We start from the raw sequence: 23,345 nt of genomic DNA, 5'->3' as shown, positions 1-23,345 counted from the left end.
GGAGGGAAAAGGAACAAAGAAAAGCAGGATGAAGCTGGCTGTGACTAAGATGGATGTAGACATCACCCTGTCATGGTGGCATCTGTTAGATTTTTTTATGTTGAAAAGGATTTTAAGGATCAACCAAATAGAAAGTAAAGCCGAGAGGAGAATGCAGAGAGGAAAGGGGCTGGAAGGGCAGCTGTGACACCTCTGACACGAGGGGACTCTCGACCAAGGAAACATCCTGTCCACACAGGGCAGAGAAAATGCAGCCTGGGACATCTCACTGAATATCCAGCCTGAGTGAAAGCATTCACAGAATCAGAGAATGCTATGGGGTTGGAAGGGAACTCTGGAGATCATCTAGCCCTATCCCCTGCCAGAGCAGGTCCACCCAGAGCAGGTCCCACAGGAACGTGTCCAGGTGGGTTTGAATGTCTCCAGAGAAGGAGACTCCACCACCTCTCTGGGCAGCCTCTGCCAGGGCTCTGCCACCCTCACAGTGAAGAAGTTCCTCCTCATGTTGAGATGGAACTTCTTATGTTCCAGTTTGTGCCCATTTCTTCTTGTCCTATCCCTGGGCACCACTGAAAAAAGACCGGCCCCATCCTCCTGACACCCACCCTTTAAGTATTTATAGGTGTTGATCAGGTCCCCCTTCAGTCTTCTCTTTTTCAGACTAAAAAGACCCAAGTCCCTCAGCCTTTTTTAATTCAAAGAGCTGACTTGAATCCATTTTTAGTATTGACTCTTCTTCTAACTGGCAGTGTTTTGTGGCTACAGTGAAGCTGCACTCAGCTATGAGCTGATCCTGCTTTGCTGGACTCCAGCAATGTTGGTTCTCAGCCATCATCTGGTGGCCATCAGCCTAAGGTGGTGGGATGCCACCAATACTTGGAGAAAGACAGCCTTGGCTTACTGAATGGCCTTTAGCTTTGATAACATGGTGAAGCTCATGGCTATCTTTGGCCACAACCAACACAGAGTTACGGGAGGTCTTGCAAGAGCATCTGCTGCAATTAAAGCAGACAATTATCTCTGTATTTTACAGTGAGCCTGAGTTAGTAATCCCAAACATAGCCCTTCATCCATGCTAAAGGCTGGAAGGGAAAAGCCCTAGTTTCTCAGCTTGCAAGGTGTCGTTAATAAATCAACCCATGGTGAAAATACCACAGTGTTTTGGAACAAATGATATGATTAAAAAAGTATATTTCATCCAGCAAGTAATTATCCCACCCGCTGATATTTGTTAAGATAGAATTCAAGTGAAAAATAAGATCTGTGTTTCTGCTAGAACTTCTGGCTCCATTCCCGCAGATACTGATCCTCAATCTTTACCCAAAATTTGCTGAGGCATTGTCTGACACAGAAAATGGACTTGGAGCTCAAACATAAAACCAAATTACAGGAAGTACTGTGAGAGAGGGCAAGAGATGGTGCCTGTAGCAAGTAATTATCCCACCCGCTGATATTTGTTAAGATAGAATTCAAGTGAAAAATAAGATCTGTGTTTCTGCTAGAACTTCTGGCTCCATTCCCACAGATACTGATCCTCAATCTTTACCCAAAATTTGCTGAGGCATTGTCTGACACAGAAAATGGACTCGGTGCTCAAACATAAAACCGAATTACAGGAAGTACTGTGAGACAGGGTGAGAGATGGGGCCTGGAAGTGCTGAAGAAGGCAGGGTTTGGTACCCATTTTTTTTCCAGGAAAAAAATCCCAGATGCTAGTAACACTGCCTTGGATGCAGAACGTGCATGCTCCAGGACTGAAAAAGCACATCCTGCCTTCTCCCCTCTTCTATCAAATCCCAAATGCCTGCAGCAATATCGAGAAATACCATAAAAATTAGAAATAACATTCCAATTCCCCATGCAAGGAATAGGCTACACCGTGCATGTGTGCATGGGGGGGGGAAGTGTGAAGATTTGGCTCGTGGGTAAGAAGTTAAAAGTTGATTCAGCACAACATAATCTTTTGAAATCCTGACCATTGATTCATCAGGACCTGCCTTGTGCCTGGGCAGTGATTGCAGCTGGGTCAGGAGCTGCAGCGATGCCCATCTAGGGACAGTGGGATATCCTGGGGGCCTTATGTCCCTGCAGGCATTTAGGTCTCTGGAATTGGGACTGGATTCCCCAGATTCCAGTGGGAAGCTGCACTTTGCTGAGGGCTCTGCCTGGGGGCTGTGTATCTGTGCTCATGGGAAGTTTGCCCCAGGCACAGCAATGAAGGAGGCTGGCAAAGGCAGGTTACCAGCGTGGCTCATGGGAAGTTTGCCCCAGGCACAGCAAGGAAGGGGGCTGGCAAAGGCAGGTTACCAGCTCTGAAATAGGCTGGAGGGAAATTGCTGCAAAATGTGCTTTTGTGAGGGGAAAACCTTTAAAATTGAAGGGTTAGCCTGCTGTGCAGGTAGTGGGAGCAGTCGGTGGGTTCAGCAGAGCTCCCTGTGTCCAAGCATGGACCATGGGCTGCATCAGGAGTGAAGGCAGGGACATATTCTCAGCGTTCAGCTTTCGTCACAAACTGCTTAAGTGACGTGTGGTGTTTGCTCCATGTTAGAGAGAAATGAAAATCAGGGCATCTATGTCTCCAGCTGCAGCTGAGAAGTGTCGGTGTTTGCTCCATGTTAGAGAGAAATGAAATTCAGGGCATCTATTCCTCCAGCTGCAGCTGAGAAGTGTCTGTGTGGCTCCCATCAGGGACTATTTGCTATACAATGAAGTGGTGGCAACCAAAACCACCAAGGTCAACAAAGCTTTTCCCTCCTGGAGGTATATGCATCTTACGTCTCCTAGGGTCACCTAGATTGGACTGTGCTGCAGAAGAGCACTGTCTAGTTCCTCCCTGCCATCTAGTTGCTCCCTGCCATCTGTCTAATTCTCAGTGCACATCCGAGACCTTCTCATTCTGTGAGCAGCACCAGGCAACCCTCACACACCAGCACACAACAGCCCCTGGAGATCAGGAAATGCATTTGTTGAGAGGAGAGATCCCAGACAGAACAATTAAAGAGCTGTTCTCCCAGGTTTGTGCCTGATCGTGCCTTCACGAAGCTGGGATTAATATTTGAAAGGAAATACAGTCTCCTGTGGGCTTTTTCAGAGAGGGTCGATGAACCAGGGTAAAGTTATAGGGTATATAATCTTCTTGCTTCTTTATCTGTGCTGTATATATAGTAATAAACCCCTTATATGTATATGTGTGCTATCAGGGATGTAACATCAACTTAGCTCTCATTACCCGAGGCCAGGCAGATCTGTTATTTACTGTTTCAGTGCTCGCAGCATATTTGTGGGATGGTATTAAGGGTTCATCTGGCCTCAAAGAGTTCACACTATATCCTGCACAGCATGGGATACACACAAGAAGACGCTGTTAATACAGCATCTCTCTCCTGGTGGTGAAAGAAAATTACCTTCCTTGGTCATCCCAGCTGGCATGGGATCAGCTGGATAATGAAGACCTTAAATTTGCATTCCTTGGGGCATCAGGAAAGGAAGAACAACACTTTACCTTAATGCAAGGTGAAAATCATAGCATGGCAGTGACAGGGAAAACTGTGAGGTTGCCCTCGGGAAACAAGGGAGTATTTGTCGCTCATTAAGGAAACAGCAGGATGAGACTCACAGATTTGCTGAATGTCTGAGGGAAGTTCCTAGAGGAGAAGCAACTAATGCAGTTTCTGGTCCGTGTTCAAATTTTCCATCGCTGGTTAGCGCATTGTGGGAAGCTTATGGTGGTCATGACATGCTTTGTGAGAGTGATCAATATCTAATTAGGCAAAATATTCATTTGTTAATGCCTGGAGCTTTAAGCCCCACCTTCAGGCATCACCCCCGCGTGCATTGCTGTTCTCTGTGACAAATCACTTGTGTTCTCGACCTAATAGGGTTAACTCCCGTCATGATGATGCCAGTGGCTCAGTTTAACCTCTTTATTTTTCTTTGTGTGAGAAGCTGAACTACAGCTGTCGCTGGGTTTAAATGTGATGCAGAACACGCTGCCCAGGCTCACTCCCTCTGGTGCAGTCCCTGCTGGAAATACAGATGGATAGCCTTGCCCTGTCTGCTGGTTTACACAAGAGTGAATAAGATGCTTAAAAAAAAAAAAATGAAAAAAAACAAAAAAGGGCACTTTCTGGTGATCCAGAACTGCTGCAGTTTCCTCCTGCAACATGAGGAGGTTACTGCCACCCCTTTCCTCCTGGCTGGAAATCCATTGCTGGGAGTATAGCAGCACCTAGAGGCCCTGGGCCAGAGATGGCAGCACGGTGACAAGCTGGTGGGGACAGCCCCTGCCCCGAGGAACCCCCAGTTGGGGCCCAGGGGATTAAATAGAGCTGCTGTCGGGTCCCAGTGGGTGCCCACAGAACTCTCGGGCTCAGGGAGAGAGCGCTGTTTCCCTAGTGTCGTGGAGGATTTGGGGATGAAACTAGAAGGGACCCAACTCTTCTGCATCTCATGACCCTTCCTCCCTTCCATACTCAGACCCACAAGCTCCGTGAGACCTAACAGACTCCCCAGAGCTGAGCTGATTTTTTTTTTGGGGAGGAATCCTTAGCACTCGCCTTCCTGGCAAGCAGGGGAAGGGGAAAGCTCAGCCATTTGTGAGATGCCTCCTTATCTTACAGACTCCCCAGAGCTGAGCTGATTTTTTTGGGGGGGGATCCTGAGCACTCACCTTCCTGGTAGGCAGGGGAAGGGGAAAGCTCAGCCCCTTTAAGAGATGCCTCCTTATCTCTTGAGGGTTGGAACTCAATGATCTTTAAGGTCCCTTCCAACCTGAACCATTCTGTGATTCTAAACCAGTAGCCCCCTGTTGGCAGTGCCTGCACCCCCAGCCTGGTGTTTATTTTTAGTGTGTCTGTAGATCTTGATATAATGCAGTTAAAGCTTCTGTGGAGGTTGGGCAGGTCATCTCATCCTGACTTGGTCAAGGAAGGGAGAATCTGCCATCAACACTGACATGGTGAGTTGTTAGAAAAGGCTCCCCTCGCTGGAGCTCAGCTGGTGGCTGCTCCTAGACACCTTTTTCTGAAAGATTAAACAGTTCTTTATGCCTAATATCTTTCTCTACTGCTACTTTTGTGTGCAAATTGAGGGACTTCTCTGTCTAACTTTAGCAGGCTAAGAAACAGATTTGGACTCTGTAGCCTTTTGTCATTGGTGTGGCTCCGAACTGGCTTTGGTATTTAAGCATTCATGAGGAAATACAGGTGCTAGAAATAGCGCAGCAATTTAGCATAATGCTATATATGGAGGTAACAACACTTCCTCCAATTAGTCTTAATTTCCTTACTAATGTAGCCATGAAGCTCAGCCTGCCTTTGGTGTCTGTACCGTTTTCGTGCTGGGTTTAGGAGGGTGTCCTGGGGTGAGCTCCTGCAGGGAGGGTGATGGCAAAAGCTGAGCTGATAGAAGGGCTCTGTGTAGGACGGATGGGCAAAATATCTGTGGGTTTAAGGTGGGACTAATCCTAGCACAGACCGAGCAACACTAAGGATAGAAACACCCCTTCAGACAGGGCCTCACTTCTGTCCACATCCTATTGCTGTTCCTTTACACCTGAGGCCACAACTGGAATCCTGCGTCCAGTTCTGGGCTCCCCAGTTCAAGAGGGACAGGGAACTGCTGGAAAGAGTCTGGAGAAGGGCAACGAAGATGATTCAAGGATTGGAGCATCTCCCTTATGAAGAAAGACTGAGAGAGCTGGGACTCTTTAGTCTGGAGAAGAGAAGGCTGAGGGGAGACCTTATCAATGCCTACAAGTATCTCAAGGGAGGGTTGAAGGAGGAGGGAGCCAGACTCTTTTCAGTGGTTCCCAGTGAGAGGACGGGGGGCAACAGGCACAAGTTGGAACATAAAGGGTTCCACTCGAATATGAGAAAAAAATTCTTCACTTTGAGGGTGACAGAGCCCCGGAACAGGCTGCCCAGGTAGGGAGTGAAGTTCCCTTCTTTGTAGATTTTTAAGATCGACCTGAATTCAGTTCTCAGTAACATGCTCTGACAAGCTCTAGGCAATCCTGCTTTAGCAGGGGAGTTGGACTAGATGATCTCTATGGTCCCTTCCAACTCTAAAAATTCAGTGAAATTCAGAGGTTTTCCCTCTGTGGCCGGTGACAAATGTCAATGCTCCTACATCCGTCCTTGGGAGGTGCTTTTTATGTTCATATTGCATTTGCACAGAACCTTTGAAAAACATGTAGCTACATTTCAGAGGATAAACAGGCAAACATACAACAGAGACATAACTGGAGAGAATGGAAGTAATTTACACGTGTGGCAAGTCCCTCAGCATTGCCCTTGCTTTTTACGCTTTCCTTATAACCTGTTGCTTTCCTTCACCCTGATTTTTCTTTCCTTCATCTCCCATTACCTTCAGCTCACACAAACTGTGGCTGTGCCCTGTACAAGAGCTTTTATGCAAGGCAGGTGATGCGGAAACGTAGTATTTTCACCGTGCCCTGCCACCATCAAGCTGGCAAGCTCATTCATCACGGCTCTCCCCGTGCCTGGCAAGCAGAAAGGTAGTGCTTTTGGATGTCACTGCTTGTAACAGTGACTGTATTTTCACTTGCTGGCTCATAATGTGCTGGTCACCAACCCCAAACAAGCAGGGGATGTTTCTCACTGCTGTGGCTGTCAGGGAATCGTTAGCCAATTTCCCTGGGTAGTTCTGGCACCTTCTCACCACCTCCACAAAGGGCTTTTGGTCGCAGAGGGACCTGGAGTAGGCTGAAGGTGGTGGGGTCACTCTCAAGCGTTGAGGTGTGATTATGGAAGGAGAAGGTGTGATTTGCTTTGCCTTCATGATGAGCAGACCTACGAACTCCTCATTCCTTAATCAAAACCTGGTATGTTTTGAGCTGGATAACAGGACGAGAACAGTAATTAAAGCACGTCAGTATACAAATTTATTGTTAACACTCATCAATAAGTCTCTGAGCAGGTGGAATGCTTTGGAAAGAACAGGAAAGTACAGGAAGGTCCAAGACTTGCTTTCTTATTTGAGCAGCACCAGTGGAAGCCATCTTTCTTGTTCTCGAGAGCAGCATAATGCAAGGAAGGACTTATCACTGTTTCCAGCTTCCAAAAGGGTAAAACTGGTAGAATGAGGCTTTGATTTCTACTCCCTGATTAGCTCCACTGCTTAAAAAACCTGAGCTCTGTGACTGCTTGTCTCTTTCTGGGAGAAGAGAGATGGCTCAATCCCATCTTCTTAGAGAATCATTGCCTGGGTTGGAAGGGACCTTTCAGATCATAGAGTCCAACCATCAACCTAACGCCAACAAAAGTCACCACAAAACCATGTCCCTCAGCACCACGTCTGCCTGGCCTTTAAATACTTCCAGGGATGGCGACTCCACCTCTTCCCTGGGCAGCCAAGGCTTGATAACCCTTTCTGTGAGGAAATTTTTCCTAATATCTGTCCTAAACCTCATCTGGCACAACTTGAGGCCATTTCCTCTTGTCCTATCGCTTGTTACTTGGGAGAAGAGACAGACCCCCACCTCTCTCCCACCTCCTTTCTGGTAGTTCTTGTCCAACGAGCTTCCCCAAGGCAGTTGTTCTTACCACTGCACCTACAGCATCTAGCTGGCATCCTTGGGTGAGTATCTCTGCTACTGCAGCTATTCTTAACCTATTGGGGGAAAAAACCCCACTTCTGTTATCTAAGTCTAAAACATTAGTCTAGAGGGAGGATGATATCCTCAGCAGAGGAAGTTGCATGGTTGCCAAAAAAAAAAAGGCAGGTTCTGTGCAGGCCTAGGCACTGGTCTACAGAGAGGCCAGGCTTGGGAGAAACTTTCCTGATGGTAATAAATCAATACGAGTGTGTATGAGATCAAGACCTATGAAAATTGGTAAGGGCAAACTCGCCAGCTGGTGTGTGTCAGTCTAACTCCACAGAATTTGATTCGCACTAGTTGGTCAGCTACTGGCCATAAGGGCAGAAGTGTCCGTGCCAGATGCTCCCCTCACCAGATGCTTGATGGAGCCCATTAATTGCTTAAAGAGCAGATGAGCTGTTTGAGCATTTCCTTGGGAAACACCAAAAGAAGCAGAGCATCTGGAACGGAGCTGGAGCTGGTGGGCAGCAGGTGGGCATGGCAATGGGAGTCAGGGACTGGACTCTGGCTGCACACACACACAATTAATTGACGTTTAATTATACCTGTTGGACTTCTGCATGCTCCTTCAAAACTTGTGTGGGAGATCAGGCATGGCACTGCTTTAACTCTTCCAACTGTGGTAGCGATGCTTGTCTGGAAGCTATGCTAACAGGAAAATCCACAAAGCGTGTCAGTTTGTTCCCCAGGCTGTAGGCAATCTTGTTTGGGTTTTTTGTTTTAGTAGGTATTAGGTCTGGTGGTGCTCTCCTGATTTTCAGTGAAAGGGGCACAAGTAATAGCTGCCTCGCTCAATGTCACGAGTGACTGGTGAAGTCAGCATTGGCTGTGAGAGCCATTTCCCTCGTTGCATTAATTCTGGTGTGCAAGATTTCATTAAATACAAGAAAACAGACATTGACTGAGTGTTGCAAAGCCTCTCTTAACTGCAGCTATTCCTTCTTGTCCTTTATTTATAAACTGAATCCATACTAGAACTGTATGTGTAGCAACTCCCTTAAAAAGTGATGGTGACTGATAACTACAAGCTCACAAATAAGAACGATTTAGCCTCCAGAGAGGGAAAGGTGGTATTTCCCATTCTAAAGGTGGAGGTTTGAAGCCCAAACCTTGCCAAGGGTCTCTCCTGTTACCTGTGGAAGAGCCAGGAAGAGAGGTCAGATCTCCTGTACTCCAGCTCAACCTTCTTACTGTAGGGCTATTCTCCAGTCTCTTATTCCTGCAAGCCATTACTCTACAAACATGATAAACAGACTGTGTTTAGCACTGAATATTTCTACAGTATAATCACTCCAGCCTCCCTTCAGAGTAGTGTTTCTGCTGCTATGTCAAAGATGGGGAAACTGGGACACAGTGTTTTGTCCAAGCTTGTGGGACTGGTGGGATTGGGGTCCTAGAGCACAGGTCAGTCCCATGAACTGTGTTGCCTGTTGGTGTTGGCTCCTACCAGTGAATTAAATAATAGCTTAGTGGAAGAGGAAAATTAAGCCGTACTGACAACGGAGACAAGATATGCTTTTCAATGAGATTTGAAAATTGAGACAGAGTTGATTAGGTTTGTATCACCCTGCAATCTAGAGATGTTAAACAACCAGCTCTCTGCAGCCAGGCGGCTGGGAATATCGACCAGATGGAATTGCTCTTGAAGTACGTGGTACTTAAACTTTCCTTGACTGTTTTGCAAAGAAGACAGTGTTAGAGAAGCACGTCGAAACGCGGTGGAAGAGAGAAAGTTCATAGGTAACAACCCTACCGTTTTCAGTACAATGAACACATCTATACTGTGAGGCCACATCTATGTTGTGATGGGATGAGTTGCAGGAAAGCCCACGTTTGAACGTGCTGAGCCCTGGAGCGTGGCTGCTCCTGCCCCTGGCACATGCTCTACCCTGGCTGTGGTTCAGACACGCTGAATGGAGGAGAGACCAGGAGGCAAAGCAAGGGGCTGGTGGTGCCTCTTCAGATCCTGGGGCTGAGCGACACTGGGGCAGATCAACTGCACTCAAATCTTCCCCTTCCAGACAAGCCTAGGGGATGTCAGATGACAACAGGAGAGAGTCATCTTGACAGTAGGGTGACAACTGCAGTGAGGTGACAAGTGGTTAAGGCACAGTGACAGAGAGATGAGGGTGTGCAAACTCCCACACACCAAGCTTGTAAGACACAGGACAGAGAGGGACTCTGGGTCAGGGAGGGGAGCCATAGGATGAGGGGTCATGGTTTTTAACTGAAAGAGGGGAGATTTAGATGAGATATGAGGAAGCAATTCTTTTCTTTGAGGGTGGTGAGGCCCAGGTTGCCCAGAGAAGCTGTGGCTGCCCCATCCCTGGAGGGGTTCAAGGCCAGGTTGGAGGGGGCTTTGAGCAACCTGGGCTGGTGGGAGGTGTCCCTGCCCAGGGCAGGGGGGTTGAACTGGATGATCTTTAAGGTCCCTTCCAACTCTAACCATTCTATGAATATGGATGCTGAAACTTTTTGGAATCCTAGTTTTGCAAAAGCACCTATCTTTTTCTGTGATACTTCCTCTCCAATTACATTATTAATGCTTTGTGATGTGAAATGGAGTTCCAGCTGACTGGTGTACTGTATCAAACCAGGCACATCACGAATTGGTGGTGTCAGCCTGGTGAACTGAAGAGGGAAAAATAAATATCCCCACTTCTGAAAACTGTCTTTATAAAAAAATAAAAAATTAAACCCTCCACAAACAAAAATACTGAACAGGCTGCCTCTATAAATTGCAGCTGATAACTGTGTTATGAAAGGCTGCTGAGACAAGGTGGTGAGGAGGAGAAGAGGCTGCTTTTATTCCCTGTCCTACTGAAGTTCTGAGGACAATGAAAGGCAGCGGTGGCAGCTGCTCCTCTGTACCCACATGTGTGTCTGCCTGATGGTTCTGCCTGACTTCATGGTGCACCTGGAGTCCAGGAGGGTCACCTCACCCTGTGTCCTCCCCAGTTTGCATTAGGAAGTCTCATCTGCAGCTGTGTTCTGCACTTCAAGGTCTGGGTGGTGATAAGTGAGCTGAACAGAGCTGCATTGTTAGAGATTAGGGAATGTTTACAAACATCCCAGCTTCTGAGGTTCTAGAAAACCTTTCAAAAAGTTTCTCTCATAGAATCATAGAATGGTTTGGGTTGGAAGGGACCTCAAAGATCATCCAGTTCCAACCCCCCTGCCCTGGGCAGGGACACCTCCCACCAGACCAGGTTGCTCAAGGCCCCATCCAGCCTGGCCTTGAACCCCTCCAGGGATGGGGCAGCCACAGCTTCCCTGGGCAACCTGTTCCAGTGTCTCACCACCCTCAGAGTAAAAAATTTCTTCCTGAGATCTAATCTGAATCTTTTTTCTTCCAATTTAAAACCGTTTCCCCTTGTCCTATCATTACACCCTTCCTGGCAAAGAGTCCCTCCCCAGCTCTTCTATAGGCACCCTTCAGGTATTCAAAGGCCACTACAAGGTCTTCCTGGAGCTTTCTCTTCTCCAGGCTGAACAATCCCAGCTCCCTCAGCCTGTCTTCATAGGAGAGGTGCTCCAGCCTTCTCTTTGCAGAAGAGTCTGTCCCAAAGCACCCAGCCTTTCTGGTGACCTGCTCTGCTTTTAGTAATCCTGTTTCCCCCATGATGGTCAATCTCCAGAGGGCAGAAGGGCTCCTTGCTCTGCCTGTTTGCTGCCAGAGATGTTCCTGCTGCCCAGGAGATAAGAGTGGGCTCTGGAAGCCCTGAGAATGGCTCTGCCTGGGGGACCTCGGGTGGCTGAGGGGGACTAGCAGGTAGAGCTGGAGGCAGTCAGGGTACCAAAAGCTTTCTGGAAAATGAGTATTTCTGGATGACTGGGCACAGTGGGGAATTTACAAGGCTCTTTTTTTGAGGCAGCAGAGAAGTGGGGGCGATGGGGGGAAGGATCAGCATTGATTAAGCTGACAGTTCTGCTAATGTCACCGTGGACACAGCCACTTTCCTCTCCTTTGCCAGCAGCAACTTAAATAATAAGATGCAGAGGGAGAAGGGCGACTCACAGCGCTGTTGGCAGCCTTTAGATGAGAAACTGGTGGGGTGATGGATGGCCATGATGCAAAGATACATGGTGATCAGCGCTCTGGAAGCGCAGGCAGATTAAGTAGGACTGTGCCTGACTAGTCTGAAGGTGACTCTACCAGGAGTCACTTGTTAGATTCTAATCTCTTTTTGTCCCCTACAAGTAATATTCGTACTGAACTCAGCCAGGGGCACAACAGTTCCTGCATATTTTGTGGCTAATTTCACACTTTGAAGATCTGCATACGGTTCACAGGCAGGGTTGATCCTGGTGACATCATGACAGGCTGAGAGATCTGGGGTGGTTCAGCCTGGAGAAGAGAAGACCCCAGATGGGGACAGACTCTTTAATAGGGCCTCTAGTGATAGGACAAAGGGTAATGGCTTTAAACTGAAAGAGGGTAAATTCAGACTACATATAAGGAAGAAATTTTTTATGATGAGGGTGGTGAAACACCAGAACAGGTTGTCCAGAAAGGTGGTAGATGCCCCATCCCTGGAAACCTTCAAGGTGAGGTTGGATGGGGCTCTGAGCAACCTGGTCTAGCAGAAGATGTCCCTGGTCATTGCAGGGGGGTTGGATTAGATGGCTGTTGTTTTGCGTTGGAAGTGACCTTCATTCTATGAAAGTTGTAGTTCAAGCCTTGGCAGATCTGTGAGTGGTCCAGCTGTCCTGTCTCCATGCCTCTGGTCCTGCAACCAGTGCCCCCACTCAGTAGCTGTTGGTGCAGGCTGGCTGAACAGTACTCTTGTCACACCTTGGTTTGAAGATAAACCCACTTCTCAAACTCTACAGGAGGCTTCTTCCAATTTTTACTTTCCTTCTGACAGTCAAGGATGATCCATCATCTCTAAACACCTCTAGCTTCATTACCTAGCTTAAGGCAGAATGTGGCTGTCTGGACTGGGACATACTTGCATGCTATTTTGAGTTGGGATATTCTTCATCATCTTCACGGGCACCAGTGAGGGCTGTAGTGGGATTTAGGACTCATTCCTCATCTTCACGGGCACCAGTGAGGGCTGTAGGGATACAGGACTCATTCTATCCTTTTTGTGGATTCAGAAATAGGTGAAGTGCGTTTCTGATTTAAAACCTTTTTGTGGATTCAGAAATAGGTGAAGTGTGTTCCTGATTTTATAGGCTTGCTGAGTATTCTATGTAGTCAGCTGTAATGGGCAGCTCCAAGCAGAATCATTTGTATAAATACTCGGACATCGTTATTTGGATGCATATCTCCCTGGTCGTTATGAAGAGGTGATCTCTTGACATCTTTCAAAACACCACATCAAGCTATTTCCAAGGAGGTTTCTGCTTGGAAATGAGTATAAAGCTTTCGTTCTAATTTTGTAGGAGTTAAATTGAATGTTAATAACATCCCCAACACTAGGCTTCACATACAGGACATTATGGTTATCCATCTAGTGTTTCCAATTAACCGGGGGCACTGTCTTTGCTGTCTGTTTCATCCAAGGACAAAAGTAATTCGTTAGGATAGCAAATTGCCTTCCCCTCCCGCAAATTAGCATTAGACCATCACTACAGAAATAATCCATGCTATCTGGATTATGGCAATGAAATAGCTATAAAAGAAAGCTGTTTTCTGAACTAATATTTAGAGAAGATGAGAGAGAGATATATACATGAGGGGCATTGCTAAATAGATTTGAGTATTGAGAGAAGTTCTTTTTCTCCTGAAAGGGTAATGTACATCTATCTTGCGAGGACTTTCCTTAGAGGGTTTAAACGAAGAGTGAAGCTTTAAGAACAAAACGAAAATGGAAGAAGAAATATACTAGCATGGGAAGCTCAGAAATGAGGCACTGGGGGTTTCAGAGAGTAATCGTTAATCCCCCCCTGCCCCGAGGGCATTCCTGTGTGACCATCAAAATGACACGCGTGCAGCTGCCTGGCAGGTTGCCACATCTCTCGCTTTGATGGACTTTGCTCTGGGGATGGCTAAACCTCCAGCTGTTCAGAACAGTAGTTTGTTTTCCTCCACAAACACGCTCAGATGTTTATCTGACCTACTGAATCCACAAAAGGAGATTATAAATTGTTTCCAATGATTTTTTTCAACATCCTTTTCCTTCCCAGAACCTGGAAACAAAAAAGGCCATCACTAACTGAAAACCTGTCCTGCCTGAGCACTGCTTTACAGAATGCTACGGGGTTGGAAGGGAGCTCTGGAGATCATCTAGTCCAACCCCCTGCCAGAGCAGGTCCACCCAGAGCAGGTCCCACAGGAACGTGTCCAGGTGGGTTCTGAATGTCTCCAGAGAAGGAGACTCCACCACCTCTCTGGGCAGCCTCTGCCAGGGCTCTGCCACCCTCAAAGTGAAGAAGTTCCTCCTCATGTTGAGATGGAACTTCTTATGTTCCAGTCTGTGCCCATTTCCTCTTGTCCTGTCCCTGGGCACCACTGAAAAAAGACCAGCCCCATCCTCCTGACACCCACCCTTTAAGTATTTATAGGTGTTGATCAGATCCCCCCTCAGTCTTCTCTTCTCCAGACTTAAAAAAAACCCAAGTCCCTCAGCCTCTTCTCATCAGAGAGATGTTCTAGTCTCCTCATCATCTTTGTAGCCCTCTGCTGTCCCCTCTCCAGCAGTTCCCTGTCCTTCTTGAACTGGGGATCCCAGAACTGGACCCAGTGCTCCAGATGGGACTTCACCAGGGCAGAGCAGAGGGGCAGGATGACCTCTCTCCACCAGAGTGGTCACACTCTTCCTGATGCCCCCCAGGATGCCATTGGCCTTCTTGGCCACAAGGGCCCATTGCTGGCTCACGGCCAACATTACCATTAGATAGGATCGATGGTTGCACTAAAATACACTGAGACCACAAACCATATTTCAGAGCCTTCCTGTGGAGCAGCAGTGGTTACCGAGACAATATCTGGTGCCGGCAGACGAAATGCTTATTTGCTTTTATTAAATAAAAGTGAGCTGGAAGTATGGCTCATGAGTGCAAACTGGGCAAGAGGACAATTATTTCCAAAGCCACTGCCAATCCCCTTCTGTGGCCGTGATTTGACCCCTGCCTGTACCCACGGCTCAACACGTGGTTCTGAACTAAACCACGTTCCCTGGTTTCCGTTCCTTATAACTCCTAAACTCCAAAAATAAAAGCCTTTCCAAAAATGTATTTTAAAAAGAGACCAGCAGGTGATTTTTTTAAAAAAAAAACACCACCAAACCAGCCCCTCTGAAGTGATGGGAGCAGCTGTATGTATTTCTTAGCAGTGAAAGAACTAAAATCCAGATATTTTCCAACTCGGATAAATCTTAAGTTTCCCGTGTGTGCAATTGAGACTGTAAACTTGGAGAGAGACTGCTGTGAGAAGATGAAAGTTCCCTTGGCAGATGAGGACTTGGCTCTTCTTGCTCAAATACACACGTGTTTTTGAGATTCTTTGCTTTGTGATCGACAGCTCTAAATCCAGGTCTTTCAATCTCTTAACAAACCTCCTGAATGTATTAAATGCACGAGCTGTGCTCAGGGAAACTGAAACCTGGGTTATGTCTGCAAAAAAGAATAGTGCATCTGCAAAAAGGAACACGAAATTGGGATGTTTAATGAGCTGAGGGCTGGAACGCAGTAATTTCAGAGTACCTGGAGCAGATGTTGTACAACTAGGCCTGGAGCCATGGCGAATCTGTCCCCAAAATGCTTGGCATACCAAAAATTATTAAACATTTTGAGTCTTCAGTTGTTTAGCTGACTGATTTACGTGGGTTTGAGGCTGGATGTAGTAGCAGCACAAAGTTTGGTCTGGTAAACTGGGTACATACCAGAGGTGTGGTACAATGGGAAGGTGTTGATGGCCTCCTGAGCTACCTGGTTGGAAGATGATGCCTCTGAGCGTGGTGTAGCTGCACCCCAGGACAGAGTTAGTCTTTTGTAGTGGAGAAGGTCAGAAACTGGTATTTTTTTATTCTAGTTTTTAGAGCTTTTGCCTCCAAACATACAGATGAAACCCATTCTGTCGCTTAAAAGTTAATATTGTGACAACAACCCCAGAAGAGTGGAGGAATGTGTGTCACTCCAACGGCATCGCAGGCTAACGCAGGCAACAGGGTATTTTCTACTAATTTCTGTGAAATGGTTGATGTTTCCACGCACGACTTTTCCTTTGCTGGGAAAGATTCCAGCTTTTCAGTTGTCTGAAAACATGTGCACAGCCGGTCTGCGCGTGTAGCCCGTTCCCTCTCCTCCAGAGCTGCATGACTGCTCAGAAAATAAAAGCAAACACCCCAAAACAGGCTTCATCCAAGCCATCCTGCATCACTGCTGTTATTTGTCGACAAATACAGGCCCAGCTGTCTAGTCAGTAAAGCAGAAGCATTAAATTAGAGAAATCACACAAAGGGTGACTCTTTAAGGTCGCCTGGTCCCTCTCTTGCCCTATGGGAGGTTCAGCTCTGTCTGGACCACTTCTCTCTGCTTTGTCGAACCTGCTTGCAAAAACCATCAGTGATGGAGATTACAGAATTATGCACAACTGGGTAAAAGATATGTTTCATGAAAAATACAACTCTTCAGCTAATAGCTTTTTGACTTTTCCTTTGCTGGGAAACATTCCAGCTTTTCAGTTGTCTGAAAACATGTGCACAGCCGGTCTGCGCGTGTAGCCCGTTCCCTCTCCTCCAGAGCTGCATGACTGCTCAGAAAATAAAAGCAAACACCCCAAAACAGGCTTCATCCAAGCCATCCTGCATCACTGCTGTTATTTGTCGACAAATACAGGCCCAGCTGTCTAGTCAGTAAAGCAGAAGCATTAAATTAGAGAAATCACACAAATGGTCACCCTTTAAGGTCACCTGGTCCCTCTCTTGCCCTATGGGAGGTTCAGCTCTGTCTGGACCACTTCTCTCTGCTTTGTCGAACCTGCTTGCAAAAACCATCAGTGATGGAGATTACAGAATTATGCACAACTGGGTAAAAGATACATTTCATGAAAAATATAACTCTTCAGCTAATAGCTTTTCTCTCTAAGGTTAATCTGACCTGTACCACAACCACTGCTGGAGTATCTGCATGGTTTACTAATGCTCCAAGGACTGATCCTCTGGGGACATGCAGGTCTCAGCACTGGAAAATAGGAGATATGCACCAAGTTTTGCCTGTAAGACTGCTACTGGTAATCTGCACGGATGAATTTTGGCTAGATGGGATTTTTTTGTCTAATGGACTTATGTGGTTGCCTTTAAGATCTTAATTGTAACGAATGTGATTAGCCTATAGCTCTCTGAGAGAGGCTGCAGTGTGACAGGGATGGGAGTCTTTGCTTCCAACCTACACAGCCCAGACAGTGCACGTCCTACGGAGGATGCTGCTGTGCCACTGGCTGCTTGATTTAATTACAATTTGTCTGTACAGCGATGGAGCACGGCCGTAACCCTTTATACACCCCAGCTGCACTCTTTTAAACCGTCCTCAGCCTCTCCCAAGCTACAAAATTTCAGATTTTACAGGAAAATTACTCTTGCTTTCATGTTTCTTTCACTGTTCTGCTATTTCCCAGGTACATACTGAAAAGCTCTTGTGTTGTAGTTAGTGATTTCACTGAGACTGCTCAGCTCTTTCTTTGCTGACCCAAGGCATAAGGTAAAATCGACTGAACTCTGGTCTTTTCCTCCTACTTTTCATCCTCGAGCACATTTTTTTTTTTATGGAAGGAAGGGATTAAAGTGACTCCCAAAAGGTCCTACTCCCAGGCTCAGTGCTGTGGCCATTAGAAGTTGGCTACATATTCCTTGGCAAACATCTTCCATGCTTCAGGTCCAGTTACTTCCCCTCAGGACCTACTGGGAATGGCAGCAAATTGCTTCCTGCAACTTAGCATCCTACCAGTGCTCTAACGCTGGCACCCTCACTGTGTTCCAACTAGTCAGTTGCTAGAGTATCTGAAATATATAAGCACAGCATCAGCACATTATGGATTTATTTTGTTCTTTAATAGCAAATGTCCCCTTCTTAATCCCAGTCAAATTAGCTGAGCTCCTAAAGACTCTTGTAGGGACTGGAAGTGGGTGGGAAGGAAGAATGTTTGGAAGTGGATGAGACAAAATAGGTTTACAGAGAAGCAGCAATTCAAAGCTTGTCCCAGGCTCTCTGATTGACTCTCATTTACTGACAAAGAGCAGTCGACTTTTGAACGTTCCTATTTATGCAGTTTCTGAATTGTACTACTTATAATACGTTTTACACAGTTTTTTCCAAATCTGTGTACTTCATGGGAAGATGAGGGACAAACTGGCAATGGAAAGGAGCCATTATAAACTAGTTAATGGGCCCAACTCTCATTTTTATTCACCCTGTGTGTGCAAAGCTGCTTTAAAGTAGCTTTAAGGAGAATGAGAATCAACCCTCTTGAACTTACGCTGTTTTATACGGTCTGAAGAGGTAGCACAAAGCTTGTATTCCCTTCTTCAGTTAATGAAATATAAATCAGAGAATATTAACATTTTTAAAAAACAATTCTGAATCTGCTCTGCTGAACACTGGGAAAATCCAGGATTCCAGAGATAAAGAGAAATGGTATAAAACCTGTTTGCTTGTATTGGGTACTGCAGGTTCTACCATCAATTCCTGGCATACCAGCAGCTCTCTAGATCAGCTGGACTTTATTCATAGCCTCCTATTCCAGTATTTTCCCAGCCTGAAACTTCCTAATTTGAAAATGTAGCCTGATGTTGACCATACAGAACAAACTCTTCCCTGGCAGATCAAAGCTCCCTGTGTCAGCAGAGTAGACACACAATTATTACTGGCTTCCTGACCTAGGACTCCTAGAGTCTCACTCTTTAGCCTCGATTACAAAGCATTAAAATTAGAGAAGGATGCAAGTCCAAAGATTTGAGGCTCTGAGGGGTTGCACTGAGGTGTTTCTTGGTTGTTTATGATTTGCTGTTTTTTTTGGGGGGGGATTTTTTGAACCTTATCCAAAGTACTTAAATGTGGTGGAATTAGAGACAATGCTGATTTGCTGGCGTGCCTCTTGTTATCTCTTTCTCCCTATGACTTCTCCTCCTGATTGGTAATTCCTTTTGTTTGAGTAGATGTCATTGAGTGCAGCTTTTGTCTGGGTATTTTAAATCCCTCTCAGAATCAGGCCCTGAAGAGAAAGCTGAGGAAAAAGAAATTAGGAGGAGGAATTCCTATGGGCAGAGAAATTGAGCTAAAAACATAATTTCACAGTCAGAACTTTCACAGGTGCTTCTTAATGTCTGCACATGTACCCAGAAGAACAAAAATACCTATGAGAGGGCTACCTTTGCTAGTATCTCTCAATAAATGACCAGAAGCATTGGATATACAAGGAACACTTGACATTTTTTCCATTTTTATAAAACATCACAGTATAAACAGAAATAAATAGATTACGATTACTCTTCATACTGTGCAGGAAATAAGGCGGCAGAAAAAACTTTTAGGAGAAACTTCATTAAGAAACAACAACCGAAACACTTTCTTTGTGTTCCGATAACACATAATTTGCAGTTCAAAGACATCTGCTTTCCAGAGTCTCTGCTTTGATTTCTGTCAGATGCAGAGATATGACACGACACTCATCAGCTAACTCTCAATGTATAAAGATGTGATGATTTTTCTCTAATTGATGGAATGGGAAAGCAAACGTTTTGGGTTTTTTTAATGAGCTTGAGAAGCAATTTTAAATGGCTGTCAAATACCCAGTGGTGGTTAGTAGACAACTGGATGGAAGATTTCCAAATTCAGTTTTTGCCTGTTCCCACTGGTTTTCTTCTGAAAGTATTTTACTTTCTGACATTTCAGATGTTACTTATAGGAACATTTTTTTTCCCTGGTTTTAAGATATCTCCTGCTCAAGTTTGCCTGCTGATTTCACTATGCCATTCTGACAGCTTTCTCTGGGACCAGTCAGCTCTGCTGCAGTGTCTTCCAATTGAGAGGTTTCAAAATAGTTTTATTTTATTTTTGATCTTCCTGCGACTATCAACTATTATGCTGGGATTTTTTTTTTTTTAGTTGGCTACTCTAGTGTTTCTTTTGCTTTATTCTCCACTGATTCCCAGCACATTATTTTACAAGTGGATGTTTGTCTACTTTTCTTTGTGTATTATTTTTCTTAGCCTCTGCTTCTACAATTAGCATGATTCTGCCTCGTTATTTTAGAAATCTGGATAGAGTAACTCAGGGAAAAATGTGTGGAGCAGAGGGACTTGTGAGAAAAAATTGCTCCCAGCAGAAATCCCAAGGTCTGTGCTCTCACTGAGAGTTCAGGGGAGAAGGGAGGGCTGGTCCTGCTTCACCCCGAGTACCTGGATGTGGCTTTGGTGACTGCAGCAGGTTATTTTTTTTATAGAATCATAGAATGGTCTAGGTTGGAAGAGACCCTTGGGATCATCGAGTCCAACCATCTCCCCTACTCTACAAAGTCCTCCCCTACACCATATCCCTCAGCACTGCATCTAAACAGCCCTTAAACACAGCCAGGGATGGTGACTCCACCACCTCCCTGGGCAGCCTGTTCCAATGCCCGACCACTCTTTCGGTGAAAAATTCCTTCCTAATGTTCAGTCTAAACCCACCCTGTTGGAGCTTGAAGCCATTCCCTCTCGTTCTGTCACTAACTACCTGTGAGAAGAGACCAGCACCAACCTCTCTTCACGTAGTTGTAGAGAGTGATGAGGTCTCCCCTCAGCATCCAAATTATTTCCACGCATCCAAAACCCACCCCTACACAGACTGTGGGCAGCATTTCAAGCTGTGCAAAAAGAGAAACCCAAAAGCCAGGAGAAATACTCTCAGTGCTATAAGTGAGTTTAAAACCAGGCTGTGAAAATAAGTATACAGGTTAATAGCGATCCTCCATCCCTGTTTCTTTGTGGCTCGAGGTTATGATGTAACCCAGGCCTGGCTTCTGCCTTTGCTCCTCACACAGGACTTTGTCTCTCTTCCCTCGTTACCAGTCTGAGACTCTCTGCAGCAAACAGCACGTTGGGGGCCTTGGTGGAAGAGGAAGGATGTACGTTTGGCAAAGCACGTGTTCCAAGGAGCCATAGCTGCTGCTGTGTGTAGAGTGACTCAGCTCTCTGGCATGGATTTGCCAACAGAAATGCAGTTTAACTCAGTGTTTCCATGAAACCCATGAACTGACAGTCACACTTTGTCATGTAAAAACTTCCATCAGCTTCAGTGAACTTTTTGCTAAGGAAAGGGCTGAATAAAGCCAGCACATCTCATTTATTATCTGTGCTCTGCTGCTAAGTGAGAGCAAAACACTTGCAAGTGCTGTATGAACACCCCATCAGGGAAGGTCCCTGCCCCAAGGAGCTTTGGGAGAGGAGGTCAGGCAGGAGGAGAACAGGAGAAGCTGTCAACCAATGTGACCAAGAGAAAGATAATTCATATGTCCCCAGTTCAAGGTTGTCCCTAACACCTCTCATAAGTGACGTATCCTTCACACACCAAAATGCAACTCTGCTTTCTGCTGCTTCACAACATGAGGGAACAGAGTGTAGAGTCTACATGAACAGAACAAGAAAATAATCTAAAAATGTTGTAGATTCTACAAAATATTTTGGGAGAACGTTCATTCTGTTTCATGTGTGAACTGACTTTATGGTCTCTGACCTGCAGTTGTTTGCTATCAATATTTTCCTAGAAAACTTTTAAATAGATTGAATGACCAGCAAACAGTAAATAACAATGATTTATTTTTTGGCAGTTGAGTCGGGAAACCTGGCTCTAAAAACTAGGATAATGCAGTTGGAGACCAAAAACATACCATAGGTGTGCACGCAAAACTAATGTGGCTTAAGGTTTGATACCAGAATTCATTGAACAGAACAGAAAAAACCCTCCATCTCAGTAAATTTCAAGATACTTCAAAGACAATTTAGAAAACAGAACATCTCAGTAAATTTCAAGATACTTCAAAGATAATTTAGGAAACAGACGGTTGTCAAGAATATTTAGCCTTTTATTGCCTGTTCTTGATGCACACTCCACACAGTGGAGTCTTGTTTGGACACACACCCCTTTCCTCTCTAAACCAAAATACCACCTTGTACAACACAATAAACAAGGCTCTTTTCATCCACCCAACAGACATATATGACATCTTATGAGAAAAAGATCTGCATGTCATCAAATCCTGTTCCGAGTGGGTTTCCTTTAAAGACACCATTTTCAATTTATCTCTAAAGTCCAGCTTAGCTCTGAGCATCTCTTTTATGCTGGTAGCACCAAATCGTATCAACGTTATAGGATTATGAGGTGGGATCACCTACCCTGTCAACTCTGGCTTCACAAAAATACTTCTAGCTGAGCAGGTGCTATGTTTTATTAGTTACAGAGATTCCCTGTGCATCCAGAAACTGCCCTCTGCACCCTGCTTTTATAACAGGATTCAATGCAGCTGAGCAAATACAACCTCTGTAATATACATGAAATACAGGGAGATAATAGGAGCGGGACAAACTCTCTGATTAGGGAGAGTGTGCACAGTGAATCAGAAATACCGAGATGGGGGGAAAAAGGAGGAGGGGAAATGTGCTTAAGGTCTGCCACGAAGGCCCAGGAAACCCTGCTTAAATGTTTCTGTCCTCGCCAAATCTGTAATCCCTACTAAAGGCCTGAACACAATCACAACTTCAGTAGGTTTCTGAGCCAGACTTCAGTTAAATTCTTAACATCGCAGTCAAATAGGGGAGGAAAACCAAAACCAAATCCGACCAACTAGTTGTTAGTAACTTCTGAGTAACGGACGGACAGCAATTCCCCAAACAGCTCAATCCCTTTGTTTCTACTCACCCCCATTTGTCTCTGGGATATCTGAAGCACAGGCTCATTGTGCCCCGCAGGTTCGGCGCTGCCGCTCGCTGCTCTCTTGCCCGATGGTAAAAAGGCTCCCGAGCAAAAGGAAGAGGAAAGCAAGACGTAAAACAAACACGGGAGCCCAAGAGGAAAGCTACACCCTAAAGACCAACACTAATAGCAACTGCGAGTCGGGGAAAGAGAGAACACTCCCAGTTACTAACTTTTTCCATTGATACATCAGTTACAAAACAATTTTGCTGCAAACTTCTCTCCCTCCTGGCTGGCAGTGCTTTACGCTGGGTGTTCAGACCTCAGATAAACTCTATGATGAGTGTGGGGTTAGTAGTTGTTTGTTGTTTGATTTTTTTTGTTGTTGGGTTTTTTTTTTTTGGTGGTTTTTTTGGTTTTTTTTTTTGGACCAAGTGAGCAAATTAGGGAAATATAAACTAGAAACTCAGCTGACTGCTTTAATTATCACAAGGTGCATTTGTCCGTGCTTCAGATTTATTTATTTTTTTTTAATTAGGGAGTCTTCAACGGAAGCAGAGTCATATCTGAAATAACCACCTATGGGATTTTCTGGCCAGAAAGCCTCAGCGCAGCGGAGGTGAATGCTTAGATGATTAATAACTTAATTTTTTAAGAGCTTGATAGGCTGACAGGGAAAATATGTCAAACCGTCCTGGCCTCAGAGGGGTTTTTAGTGCCAGAAAAGAAGTGCGTTGAGAAGGAGAGCTCATGACTTCACCTCTAAAGACTTTAAGGCCAGAGGGAGGTTTGGGGGGGGACAATGTGGGATTTACTGCTGGGACCAGCTGTGTTTTCACACCCTCGTCTCGGTGGATTTGGACTTCTCCAGGCTCCAGGGCTGTTCTTC

General features: G+C 45.6%; 1 protein-coding gene across 2 annotated transcripts in view; it reads right to left on the bottom strand.

Moving 5' to 3' along the window:
• KCNMB2 (potassium channel subfamily M regulatory beta subunit 2) overlaps window positions 1-22,558 on the bottom strand; it is a 154,802-nt gene extending 132,244 nt beyond the window's left edge. The window contains exon 1 of one of the 2 annotated variants that reach the window (XM_014938875.1): window positions 22,463-22,558. In XM_014938875.1, the coding sequence (XP_014794361.1) occupies window positions 22,463-22,500 (38 nt within the window). In that variant the 5' untranslated portion in view covers window positions 22,501-22,558. The remainder of the gene's footprint in view (window positions 1-22,462) is intronic. The other variant, XM_014938879.1, reaches the window with a different exon arrangement.
• Window positions 22,559-23,345: the final 787 nt, after the last annotated feature.

The sequence above is a fragment of the Calidris pugnax genome, unplaced genomic scaffold, assembly GCF_001431845.1.
Source record: "Calidris pugnax isolate Ruff unplaced genomic scaffold, ASM143184v1 scaffold52, whole genome shotgun sequence".
Taxonomy (NCBI): Eukaryota; Metazoa; Chordata; class Aves; order Charadriiformes; family Scolopacidae; genus Calidris; species Calidris pugnax.
This window is presented reverse-complemented; position numbering and strand designations above follow the sequence as displayed.